General features: G+C 37.7%; 1 protein-coding gene across 1 annotated transcript; it reads left to right on the forward strand.

The window, feature by feature from the left end:
- The first annotated feature begins 612 nt into the window (after positions 1-612).
- On the forward strand, positions 613-13,970 carry POLR3G (RNA polymerase III subunit G). Its single transcript, XM_019474381.1, has 7 exons — positions 613-735; positions 2,678-2,807; positions 6,944-7,006; positions 7,738-7,788; positions 11,099-11,169; positions 12,002-12,130; positions 12,607-13,970. Exons 1-7 carry the CDS (start codon positions 616-618, stop codon positions 12,691-12,693), a joined length of 651 nt encoding a protein of 216 aa, XP_019329926.1. The 5' UTR covers positions 613-615; the 3' UTR covers positions 12,694-13,970.
- The last annotated feature ends 6 nt before the right edge of the window (positions 13,971-13,976 follow it).

Consider the following 13,976-nt stretch of genomic DNA (forward strand, 5'->3'; position numbering starts at 1 on the left):
TTTAGGCATGTACCAAATTTATAGTATGTGGAAGAACGTAAGATGGGCATTAAAAACGATCTTTGAAAGTGGTTTGAAAATTGCTGTGATCTTTATTAGACATTAATTTTATAGGTAATACATACATGTATTCGATACCTGTAACAAAAATGAATCTTTAAAATATCTGTACTATTTTCAGTAACTCCAAATGGCTGGGTCAGGTAGAGGAAGAGGACGTGCTGCATTTACCTTCAACATCGAGGCTATTGGCTTTGCTAAAGGTGCAGCTCTACCTGATGTCATGTGTAAGCCTCCGCCGCCATTTCCCGTAAGTACAGCAAGTATCTTACAGCACACTCTCTGCGTTCAGGTAAAGTGTATTCAGTGTCGCGTTTAGATAATGTCATGAAATACATGAACAACCCTAAGCACTTGAGGTTGATTTTGAAGCATTTAATGTAAATAATTGTTTTTCTTATTATTACTTCCTGTCTCTTTGCTAACTGTTGTATCCCGTATTTAGCTAGATTGCTTGCAATGTTAGACATAATTTTATAGGTAATACATACATGTATTCGATACCTGTAACAAAAATGAATCTTTAAATATCTGTACTATTTTCAGTAACTCCAAATGGCTGGGTCAGGTAGAGGAAGAGGACGTGCTGCATTTACCTTCAACATCGAGGCTATTGGCTTTGCTAAAGGTGCAGCTCTACCTGATGTCATGTGTAAGCCTCCGCCGCCATTTCCCGTAAGTACAGCAAGTATCTTACAGCACACTCTCTGCGTTCAGGTAAAGTGTATTCAGTGTCGCGTTTAGATAATGTCATGAAATACATGAACAACCCTAAGCACTTGAGGTTGATTTTGAAGCATTTAATGTAAATAATTGTTTTTCTTATTATTACTTCCTGTCTCTTTGCTAACTGTTGTATCCCGTATTTAGCTAGATTGCTTGCAAGACGTTGGTTCGTTAAAGTCCTCATCATGATTTGGTTTTCTGGACGTTACAGTAACGGGAACACTGGATATCTGAATTTGTTTGTAATGAAGTTACACTAGTCTTTGAAGCTGATTTGCTGATTTTAGAAATTTACTGTTGATGCAAACATAAAAATTTTGGACTATTGCCTTGTACCTCAGTAGCCAGAATTTGAAAATAACTGAGATATACTTTATGTAATTAAGGAAATGGAGATTTGGCATTTGGGATACATTTGAAAATTAAAGGAGAAGAAAGAGCATTTTCTGACTGAGTTTTGCTGTGCAAGGAAGCTTGGACAATTTTGAGGCTGAAAAGTAGTCTTAACAACATTGCAGTTTTATATAAGAGAACTTCCCAGTTATGTCAGGATTTGATCAAGGTGTGCATGAAATTTTTCTCAATCTCATGTTACGATACAGAACTTGCAAGTTTGGCCTATAATTGGTGCTATGCTGAGATTTCTCTGAACAGTTATTTCACCCAAGGTTTTGACTTACGGAACCAGATGTTGCATATCCTCTTAGTCTACCTTTACAATTAAGTTGTGTGATTTCAGCTTCTGCACTTACAGTCAGCAGTGCATCAGCCTTGTAAGAGAATTACTAGCCCCGATATAGCTAATGTATACCATGGAGAAGTTAAAGATGCTTTCTTCCTTCTGTGAACAAAGTTTCAGAACTAAGTTAAACTTTGAAGGGGAAAGCTAGTGCCATTCAAAAAAACCAAAAGTTAACCCAGTGGCATAACAAGTATCGATAAAAATTTCAAGAGTTAGATTTAATGATTGGGCAGCAACCAAAAGTGTATTACAGTTGTTGAGTGACTTACACTGAAATTATTTTAAGCGGTGAATTGTTGCTATTACATATTTCTAATAGCCACTTTTTGAGTTCTTACGAATTTCCTGTAAGTGCAATTAGAAATGCAATTAAGGACCATCAGCTTATCATCAGCAACATTAGTGATTTAAAATGCTGGCCAGCTAGCAAATATAGCTGGAAGCAGTAAACTCCTTTTGTGATCCAGCTCTGGGATAGCACTTTGTGCTTCGCAACCTACCGCCCAGGTATTGATTGTGCACCATCTGTCGTGTGAGAAACAACATCCATTCTGTAATTGTGTCTCTGGCTCTAAGTTTTCTGTATATTTTTAAAACTGTTTCCGCTTATTTATCTTTCCCAATTTCAAGATTCATAGTTCAAAAAAAACCCCAAAATCCAAACCTCAACAATTCATTTAAATTCAGTTGACAGAAACTGAGTTGTGTGAAGGCCTGTGTGCTACCTGGTTGTATGACAGTACAACCTGTGTTTGTGACAATAGTCATGGAAAGGGTGTCCATGTTACTCAGAGTAATCATACTTAATGTAGTTAAAACACTGTTTTAGAAGAGGTTAAGGCCAGCACTACTCTGACTGAAGAGAGGAGCAATGGTTTCTGAGTAAGTTAGGCAGTTCTGAAAAAACGCTTTTGGCTATTAAGAGCTTAACATGACTATGAATGACTATTTCACAGTTTTAATACTTTTTTTCCCTTGATTTCTTGATAAATTTTTGCAGAAAGATACAGCGAAGTCATAAAAGGTATAAATTTAGTTGTAAACGTAGTTATGCATGTCAGAATGCAATAAAGTATACTTGCAAAGTAGCATAATGCATAGTTTTGATGGATATTAAGACCTTATAAATAATAAACATAATTTGTACAGAGTACAGACAATAAGCCAGTGCCTCTGAAAACAGGAGAAGATGAAGATTACATGTTGGCCTTAAAACAAGATCTTAGAGGAACTATGAAAAAAATGCCATATTTTTTGGCAGTAGAAGAAGATCGTGAAGGTTTGTTTGTGTGCTTTTTATTTATATCTTCAGTAGTAATTATTCCATGAAGGATGATGTAGTGAAATGCATGTGTTGAAGATGTATTTTGTACTGATAATGAAGAATAAAAATTGGCAACTTAAGATAATAGGGAATTTTTCTGCTTTTACACTTACTGAAGCTGTAGGTCACACCTAGAAGTGCTGCAACTGCAAAGCAACTACTGTGTGAAAAAGAGAGGTATCAAACATCTATTCCATTTGATATACAGTAAGAAACTTTTAGACCAACTATATGCAGTCTTTTCAATTATATGCTAACCAATACAAGTTAAATAGGCATTTCTACATGTTAAAATACCCTAAAAACTTTGCATTGGAGCAAAGAAATCTGTAGTAAATACTAGTGTTGAAATTCAGATTCCATTTTAATTGTGTAAAGACATACTTAAAACAACCAGTGTTATATTTAGTAGCTGGACATTATAAAAGGTACTAATTTTTTTTCCCTTAAGTCCATCCAGGAAAGATTGGTAAGTATTACTGACAAGTCACCTGAAATACGAAGACTGAGATGAGGATAAGTGATTTACTGAGGTTTGCATCAGAAGCAGAGCTGGATTAGAAGCCAAAGCTTGATCTTACTCTACTTGACCTAAGAATGTCTTTTGCTTATGTGTAATTAAAAATTGACTGCTTTGTTATTGTTCGATAACAATAAATGCTCTGCTATACTTGACATCCAGTCATACATCATTATACTGTTAAAATCCAAGCTTCCTGGTCAGAAAACTGAGCTAGTGGGAAAGAAGGAAAGGGGAGCAGGGTGGGAAGACTTTAATGTCTGTTTACCTTGCTGTGGGGGTATTTTAAATCTAGCAGTCACAGGAGGTTATTACTGTGAGGAGTGCTTCTTTCCATTAGTGATTTTTGCCTAGTTCTATCACCCTCCTGCGTGCTTGTTCTGAATAGTATAAATGGTAAGTGCTGTTACAGGAAAATAGGAAATACAACATATTAGGAAATGCCACGTGTGTCAGTCCCTAGGCCCAGTCAGTGCAATAGGCAGTCGGTAAAAAGCTTTATAAAAATGTTTAAGAAATCTGAAGTCGACAAACACTGGGTAATGTTTTCCTTGCTATCTTGTGCTGATTTTGGATAATGAGAGACGACTTGAACTCTAGAACATGAGGTTTAATTTCCACCCCAAAACCATCAGAATATTTTCTGACTGAATATTCATGATGTAGATATGATGCAGGTACATAGTCCAGTCCCCTCTGAATTTTTGTTAATTTTTGTTCGTGGTGAAGTGGTTTTTGAGACTGTGTGCAATTTTTTTTTTTTTTATTAGGCTTTGAATGTAACACTGATTAACACACCTTATTGATTGTCCACTTGTTCTTGTACTAAAGCACTGTTTAAAACGGAGCAGCACTCTGCAGTACGAGCAGTGAACACACTGCTGACCAGACGTTGTGGCTCACAAAAGGCAGACTATTTCCCCTGACCTGCAGCTGGAGCCCAGCAGTCACCGGGACACAGCAGGCAGCTGTAGTGCAGCACAAGCTGACGGCCCAGGGTGGACCCTGACGGTGCGGCCAGGTAAAACCTTGGTAATGAGGCAAGGAGGACAGATCTGATCTTCATTTCTAGATCCCTTTGTGGTGGTAGAAGAATTCCAAATTACTCTTTATCACATCTCCGCTTTCATCTTCTGAGTAAACGAATTTCAATCTCTGGATTCTCATCTCACCAGAGGCTTGTGCTTTTTGATCTTTGTCAGGCTTGAAGTTTGCTATTTCCGTTTGAGGCACAAAAAAGGAAGCTGCTATGCCTGAGAGCCGGTCAGGGTTATTTCCAAGCAACCAGCCACTGTATGAGAACATATTATCTCTCTTTTCCAACTTTGCCTCGTGATCATTCTTACTGTTCACCTCAAAATCGTCTTTGTTTCTGCAGCCTTCTTTTTGAGGTGGAGTGTTCTCTCTCTGTTGCTGAGTGTGCTCCTTAATAGAACTGCCAGCTTTGAAGACTGTTTTTCTACAAAAACTAGCAGTTGCAGGGAAAGCAGGCAGACAGCCACTTGGTAGACTCAAATAATGCTTCAGATGTCCTCATTGTCTCCCCAAGGGTAAGTTTCTAAGTTGAGGTAACTTTTTACTGAACCTTTAGTTGTACAAAAATGCCTCATCTGAGGGGTGGGGTATAATTACGTCAGTGGTGGTCTGCAGCTTAAAAAGCTTGCTTTAATCTCAGTCACAGTATGCAGTTGTGTTCTGGGACTGCATTATGTGGCAGAAGTGGCCTAGCTTTAAGAAAATCACTTTCTTCCCCCAAGGTAGATTATTTTTAACTCATATTTTCTGCTGTCTGGTTTACAGCCCTTTCCTCCCCTGTATTTCATCAAAACATCTGGTAGGCACAGAGGCAGGAGGGGGACTGTGGGCAGGAACTTCTTAAATTGGCTTTGCTACAAGAGCAAATGGATTGTTTTAAATCCTCAGCACAACATCTGTGAGCCAAGTGGTCCTTTGAAGTGTGAGAAGGGAAACATTTTAATTAGTTAGGACATAGCTAGCTATCTTTCTTTCATTATTCAGGTAGTAAATGAAAGCCACGTCTAATACTACCTGGCAATTTTGATGCGTTAGTGTGCCATATAGAATAGATTTTCATCATTCATTTCAACACTCATTTGGAGTGAGTAGCAGGCTTATTCTCTATTAAGTTCTCTACATTCCTCTCTTCGTAAGCTATGAATCATTCATATTTTTCCTGTAGGTATATCTGCTGTGACTGGGTGACTCTCACCTTAGCAGTGGTTTGGAATTAATTCATTAGCTGTGAGTGGCGAGAGTCAGTCAGACGTAGTTTTTTACTGATGGCATCAGCAATTAATTCTTCACTGAAGAGCCTCGAGCTGAAATCAAAACTATTAGTTTCTTTCCCTCTCTGTGCTGACAGTTTCCTACAGCATCTGTGAAGGCCACCTACATTAAATGTCCCTTGAGACACCGTCATTTTAAATGCAAGCTCTTTGTTGCACAGTTTTAAGTAGGTCTTCTGCTTGCCCTCGTCATAACTAAGTTTAAAATTGAGCTTCATTTCTGATATCTTCCTTCTCCCTTCCTTTTCTGTGGTGAGTATGTTAGAAGTCTTTGACTGTAAAGGTCACCGTCTGTCTTTGTTACCATTTTTTGTACAATACCCACAAAAATTATCCCTGTTTGGGTAGCGAGTTATTAACTGCAATCAGAATCAGTAATTTTTCATTAAGTGGATTTTGCAGTTGGGCATGCTAATTTGGTAAGAAAAAATGGGACTGATGTAAAAATACTTAAGTTTTGATACTGCTTTTGTCATTAGAGATTGTACAAGAAATTTTTTTTGCAGTAGTATAAATGGATGTACTTACACTGTATAACTACTGTATTATTTACAGTGAATTTCTCAGTTTAGTTCTTGTGCCTGGAAAGAGGTTAAATGGACTAAAATATGTTGCTGCTGTTTAGGACACATCTGTTATGCTGCAAAGCTTTGCCATTGCAGAAGTACTTAAAAGTCTTGGGAGTTGATCATGATCAGTCTGAGATGCGGCCTTCTGAGACCTGGGAATTCTGGATACTCTTTATGATTAGCACAGTGGTGATAAATGTTACTGACTGGTTTTGTAGCAAAAATTTGATGTTGAAACTGTTGAAGAGTAGAAGAGTTAGCGTTCCTTTGATGTTTCAATGTAGTTTCCCTGACTATATCTGCATTTTATGTTTTCATGCTTTACAAGGATAGAAGTATAAATTATAATAATTTTGGAGGTTTGGTTTTTTTTTTTTGGGGGGGAGTGTTTTGATTGAAAGGAGATACCCCAAAAATGCAAAGGAATATTTGGGGTTTTTGCCTTTTTTGTGGGGATATAAAATCCAGGTCTTGCCAGTACTTAGCAAATGATTAATCCTGGAAATTGTCATGAGAACTCCTGAAAGTAGTGACGTTAAACTGTTTTTTAAGTGTTTGACAACAGCACAAGAAAGTGTTCAATGTGGGATTAAAAAAATACACTGTATGTTTAGTTACAGGAAAATATCAAGGACAGTGTCTGGATTGCCTTTTTAATTAATTGAATTCAATAACTCTTTGTGTCCTTCTCTATAGCAATTGAGAGGTACAGTAAAAAATACCAGGACAGTGAAAAGGAGCATGCAGCCTGGACCCCAGGTAATATCTGAGATTATCAAAGGCTAATTCTTTATTAACCTGTGAAATGTTCTGCTTTTTAAAATGTTTGATTCATTATTTTTCAAGCAATAAAAAAGTATGCAAATCCTTACCAAGTCATATATTCCTTGTTGAGGGTTATGCCCTTTGCATGTTTTCAGATCAAGGCGAAGTATTGTTTTGTCCAAAAAAAAAAGGAAAAAAATCTGATTTTATTTATTTACTCAGTAGAAACAACTGATTTGCAGCAAAAATGCAAGCTTTAGCTCTCACTCTAGCTTTCCTTCTTCCTTACTCACCATGCAGATAACCAGTTTTGAACTGGGAACAAACATTGGTGTTACTAAAAATAACCCAACCTGATGTCTCAGTCACAGGTAGCTGGATTTTATAACATTAAACTTCCACAACCGTATCTGTATAGCTCACTACTGCAAACTTAATTATAGAATGTAAATTGAAGGGCATGTGGGCCACTGGAAAGGCTGAACTTTTATCTCTTTGGGCAGATGCCAGTTGTCATTAAGTGGGTGAAATGCCAGTCCTCACTCTACTTCCTCAATTTAAAGTACAGCTAGAATTCCATAAAACTGTTGTGTGCTAAAACACTTAAGCGTGCATGTAAATAGGATCAAGCACAACAGGGGCCCCTGCTTTTCCTTGGTGGGTGGCGGGGGAGGATTACTGCTGTCAATCATCATTCGTATGTGTTAAAGCTATTTTCTGTACAGATTGGAGAAGACTCCCAAGAGAGATGAAGCCAAAGAAAAAGACCAAAAAAGGTATTTTATATATTTTTAAGAAGCATTTAGTACACACTAGTTGGGTGATAGAAGACATACTGGAGCTGGTGAGGGAAAAAAAAATGGTAGAAATGTTAAACAGTCCAAATAATCAGGGCTTTTGGCAGATTTTTTTCTAAATAATTTACTAGTCTGTTTGTCTCTTGTGGCTTTTGCTTTGCTTCTGTAGGATGTTTTAACTTACTGGAACAGATTTATCTTCCTTTCCTGCCTTTCATATTAATGTACCATATTAATATACCAGATATGTAACAGTGAAAGATTAAAAAAAACACAAAACTTTTTGTTTTGAAAGTTTGTATCTTTAGTCAACACTCACCGTTCTTCTATTCAATGAATAGCCAGTGGTTCAGATTTCCTTTATTTTTTGGGTTTATCAATTATCTTGTTTATGATTTGGTTGACTTTTGCATTTTTTAAGCCTTTTATATGTGATTTAATGTTGGTTATTTTCTGTTTTCCCTGGGTTTACTTTTTTTGTTTATTTTCAGCTTTCTTCTGCAGAATTGTGAACCAGATCCTTCAACAGCAGTTGGAGCTGGTATTGGTTGTTCTTACAGGAAAAAACTTTTTTATTACACAGCATCATACGTGTATTTGTTTTTCGAAGTGTTTTCTAGTATGCATGACTGTTATTTTAAGTTCTCTGTAGAAGTCTGTTGCTCTGTTGATGTGAAATAACACTTGGCCTCCTGTATTTAGCTGTCTGTTACATATAATTGTTTACTTTCTTGTTCTCTTTGTCCAAGTCCTTCATGTGTCATTTTTCAGTTCAAGGATAAAATAGAAAAAGAAAAGGGAATGTGCAGTAGTCATGGAGACTGGCTCAGCTGGAAGCTTTGTTCCTTTTAAGAGCGTCATTGAGAAGCATGGTACTAAAGGTAGACTGCAAGATGCAAATGAAAATTACTTGGCAAAATCTCTAAAGATGAAACCAGTACATACCTACTTTTTTTTCAAAAGAAGAAACTGCATTGGCTTTTATAATTAGCTCCCCAAGAGCCAATGAAATCATAAATGCCGATTTAGTATTCCTTCTTACAATAATGTTGTGATTATCGTAAACAGAGAATCACTGTGGGGGAATTTTCCTCCTTCTTTTGTGCCAGTTTCTCTATTTGCTTTTAAAAGTACATTTTCTTACATAATTGTAATGGCAAAGATCAGCTGACCATCAGAATTTGATTGGATTAAAAAAATAGGTTTCTCTAAAAGCAAAAATCACGTGTTTAGCTTTTTGGGGGAATCCTGATGACACAGAGGCCATACAAAAGTCATATGACTCAGGAGGTTTGTAAATAGCTGATCAGTGACACATTAGCCCTTCTGGTATATATCTTTGTTGTATTTTGAGGACAGCCATCTTAGGTGACACTTTATAACTGAGGGGAACAAAGGTGAGGGAGTCAAGAGAATCTGCACCGAAATTCAAACAGCCTTCCTACCATTCTACCTTTGTGGATTGCAGGAGCAGCTTTGGGATCACTACACGGTTACATGTACAGAGACAGCTTCATTTCTATACACCTCTTCCCTCCCCCTTTCCGGTTTCCCTGAATGTTTTAACCTAAGACCTGACCACCTGCCTTCTTAGTGACAAAACTTTGGGTAGAATTCCACATCTCCCCCGCCCTTAGCCTGGGCTGTGGACCACGGTACCCTAGATACCAGCAGTGCCTGCCAAAAAAAAAGCCAAAAAATGAAACGTTGACTGGGTTCAGCTCTTGTAGGCCAGCTATATGCATAGGTATATAGCAAACAGGTGTATGCATTTAAGCCCAAGTATTGCGAGAACATGTATTTGGAAAGATTAGATTGTATTCCGTTGCACCTCAAAGCTGCATGGATGTAAGGAGCTATTTTGCTTGAAGTTCTACTAACGGTTGGTCAGTGTCTCTAATTTTATGATAAGCTCTGGAGACACCCAGCATTTCGGGAAAAATCTTGCATGTCTGTTTCCATTTCCAGGCTGTTTATTCTATAGGCATTATCTCTAAAAGCCTGCAGGGGTTTGTGCAGAAATGATAATTTTGAATCGCACTTTCTACTTGTTTTCCTTAAAACCCTACTTCATTCTGGATGTGTTTGCTTTGACGCTGTTCATATGTTATTACAGAGCAGCTTGACTCCCCTCAGCTCCATGCAGTGCTTTTGTCACGTAATCCGTTCCTAGGCAAAACACTGAAATGAACTGAATGTTATTTATGACAAATGCTTTTGACAAAATGCAGTTGTCTTCTTAGCAGCTCTTAGTGTTCTGCTTCCTTTAAGTATTAGGCCAGATGAAATACATAACCGCATTGGGTTACTATCTGCTCCAGAAAGGATATCCCCTCCATTGAGGCACACTGTTTCTCTTTCTATGGCACGTTACCCAGGCAGTTTTACCCTGCTGAGAAGAGCTAATCTGTGGTAGGTACAGCCCTATGTCCTAAGTTTTACGTGATCGTGCTGAATATAGCAGGAGAACGGAAAGACAGTTACATCATGGAAACAGCATGTCTCACAGAGCTCTCTAAAGGCGCACTCGGTACAGAGCTCTTTGTTTCTCCTCATCTACTGGTCAAACTGCACTCCTGGAACTGGAGCAGCTATTCCCTTCGTTTAGGGTGCTGCAATTCAGGTAGCTCTTACCTGGGTATATGGAACGATATTTTTACCTTCGCTCCACCATATAGTTACATAGCATAATGAGGTTGGATTGTAGGGAGTAACTTGATAAAGATGGTGTTCACGAATCAGGGGACTAGGTGAAAATACACACTGTGGACTCACTGTATGAGAGCCAACTGTGGTCCAAAAGCCGTCTAGCTGCAGTAACCATGCCTACTGTGTTGGAGCTAATAAACTCTGCTGTCTGCCTTTTTTTTGTCTATCTACCTGAAGCACCCAGCTGTCATTAATGTGTTGCATAAATTAGTAACATTAATGCATTTTTATCCTTTCAAGATGATGAAAAATAACAATTGAGATTCTGTTCTAGTTTCTTAACATATTGCAAGTATGTGGGTGAAAAGTATTTTGTGAAGCTGAACATCATACTTTGGCCAAACCTTTGGTCAACTGTCTGTTCAAAGTGAATTTCAGACTGGCCCTACAGGCATCACTTACATAAATGGGGCATTTACACCTCCATGAATGATGTAGCTCAAAGTCTAAGGTAATTTTAATACAGACGGTATGGGATTTCCATGGCATTCTCAAGACGTAAGCTCTTAAGAGCAAGTAAAAGAAAAGAATTTGTGTTCTTCCATATTAAAAAAAATAATTGTGATGTATTTTATTTCAGCAGGTGCAAAACCAAAAAAGGCAAAAAGCTCTGAGCCTAAAAGTAATCTGGATGTGTTGAAAAAAATTGAGGTAAGATGTGCATACTCCCTCTAAATTGTACAATAGAAACTGCTGAAGGAAAACGAAACCTTTAGTATGTTTTTTGGCACCAAATGGAATAACCAGAGCAGCCTTGGTTGGGAGAGGGAGGAGGATAGAGCCTGGCTGTGGAGAAACTATTTTCTTTGCTCCTGTTTGACTCTGAACACAACAACCAGTTGTTCTTCACTGGGTAGCGATGTAGCCTAATTGTGAACAGCAGAGCTACTATTAGAGCTTATTGAAGGAGGAATTGGTGCCAGCGCGTTTAAATCTGTTGCTGTTCTGCCAGTCTACTGATGTTGGAAATTAAACAATTTAGTAAGTTGAGAGGGAAGAAGCACACAGAAAGAGAAACTTGGGAGGAAAGTGACCTTGGTTTTGGAGGTGATTACCAACCATGTGGGAATGGGAAGCTTAAAGGTGAAACGGCCTTTTATTTTTTCTCTTGGTGATCCATCGGTTGTTTGGCACAGATACATTATTATATACAGTATGTGGTACTGTTTCATCAAGTATGACATGGCCTTCTACTGTCAATTATTCCAGCAGTGGATGGTAAAGGGGAATCATCATCTCAATTTCTTACACAAGACATACTTTTTTAGACTTCAGGTCCGATGGCTAGTGCTTGATCAAGTAAGTCCTTATGAAGTTCTCGCGCTTCACATCATGTTGTTCTAAATATTGACAAACAACTTTTGCACAACGTTGTTATGCTAGTTGTCTCACTGTTCACTGCAGCATAACATTTTGGTAGCATGGAGGATATGCTGTTGCTGTAACATGGGATTACCTTGTAAAGGAGATTGCCTTGTGACAGGAGTTGGAAAAGAAGGATGATGAAGAAGAAAAATCTGAAGATGAGAAAGACAAAACAAAAGACAAAGAAGGTGAAGATGATGAAGAAGCAGAAGAACCAGAGGAATATGATGAAGAGGAGCATGAAGAGGTATAATGTTAGCTTTCCTATTTACACAGTCAGATCCCACTCATTTCGGAGCGTGTTGGCTGTCAGTGAAAGAAATGTCCCTAGCTTCTCTGACGCTGAGAGAGAGTTGTAGTGAGAGGCATTATTACATTAATTTTCTTTGTTGCGCTACGTTGTGTTGTAGTTAATTTAAGTGGGTGTTTTAGATTTGTTACTCCCAAAGAGCTCTGAAAAAAAGATCTTGCAAGCAGGAACGTGTCCTGCCACAATCGATACATACAATTACTCGTTTTCATCACTAAACCAGTGATGCCTCTTCTTTCATAGACATCAGAATTTCATTGCAGTATTTTCCTTTTTCTTTCCCAAGGAATAAGGAAAGAAGAAACTATTACTGTTTCAAAACGTGGGTGCTCAAGTGCAGTTTAAAGCGTGTTTCTTTCATGAATTGCCTCCTCCACAGATACAGTGATAGATGTTTTTTTCCTTTTGTTTAGGAAAATGACTACATTTCTTCATATTTTGAAGATGGAGATGACTTTGGTGCTGGCAGTGATGACAATATGGATGAAGCAACATATTAGCTATTGTTGCTAGGTGGTACACTGCTCACGCCTTACCCTACCTGAAGTAGAATTCTGGAGGTAGGCCGAGTATCAGCAGAACGGATGCTTTAGCTCTGTTGGTTTTAAGTATACTCTCCAAAGACACGTTGGACAATTCTTTTTAATTGTACTATGCTGTAAAACAGGATATGGGATCCTTTGTTTTGTTCTTTTGCCAAATGTTTTGCAGACATGCACCTTTTTAAGGTTCTCTGGAATGCTTGCTGATGGAGTAAGCTATATGCCATTGTATTGCCTCTGCACAGAAAAAGAATGTACGCGTTTTAATCAAAATTGTGCCTAAGCATTTGCACTAGTCAGTTCTATGCTTTAGCAGTCAAATCTTGGCAGTAATAGTGAAATTCTTCATGACTGCAGCAAAAAAGAGCTATGGCCTTTATGGACATAAGCTGCTCGTATTTGGCAGCTGACTTCTCTGAAGGAATTTATGTAACTTCTGAATTCAGGTGACTGAAAATAATTGACCACTAAGCACTTTAATATAAACTGACTTGAAAGGACCTTAGTAATACGGACAAACAACGACAGTATTTTGAAGAGCTATTATTCTAGTTAAAAGAGCTCATTATTTTTAGGGTTTTGATAAAAAGGAACTGTAATACTTAGCAATGTGTTACATTACCTTTATGAATCAGCATAAGTAATGATTCAGGGTAATTTAATTTAGAAAGAATATGTGGCAGAATTTAAGATTGAGAAATTATGGAATCCTAGTTTTCACCAGTGGCACACAGATTAGTGATGAGAATTTCAGTCCTTTGCCTCAGTTTCTCCGCCTCTTAAGGTGATACTAACTTTCCTACCTCACAGAGCTGTTAAGTGAGATGGCAGATGATAGCCAGCTGTGTAATTGTCAATGCATTTATTTACTTTTCTACAGAACAAATGAGACAGAAACTTAACAGACAGCAAATTAATTTAAAAAAAAAAAAAAAGTAGGAAAAGAATGTGGTGAAGTATTTTGATGCATGAGGTTTTAATTAGGAAAACAAGACAAGAATGCTGAGAATAGCAAAACCAGAATGTTTTGAAACATTAATTTTATTTAAGAACCAACAGCTGAAGTGTAGAAAACTTACTCCTGAGATCAGACACTTGAGGAAATGACAGAGCATTCTTTGTGTCCCATTGTCCTTTGGTGATACAAAATATTATTGATCAGTGTTATCATTGATCAGTGTTATTATATTACTATTGATCAGGGTTGTTTTGGTTTTTTTTTTTTTTACTCTTTTAAAACA

The sequence above is a fragment of the Aptenodytes forsteri genome, unplaced genomic scaffold (genome assembly GCF_000699145.1).
Source record: "Aptenodytes forsteri isolate BGI_AS27 unplaced genomic scaffold, ASM69914v1 Scaffold41, whole genome shotgun sequence".
Classification (NCBI taxonomy): Eukaryota; Metazoa; Chordata; class Aves; order Sphenisciformes; family Spheniscidae; genus Aptenodytes; species Aptenodytes forsteri.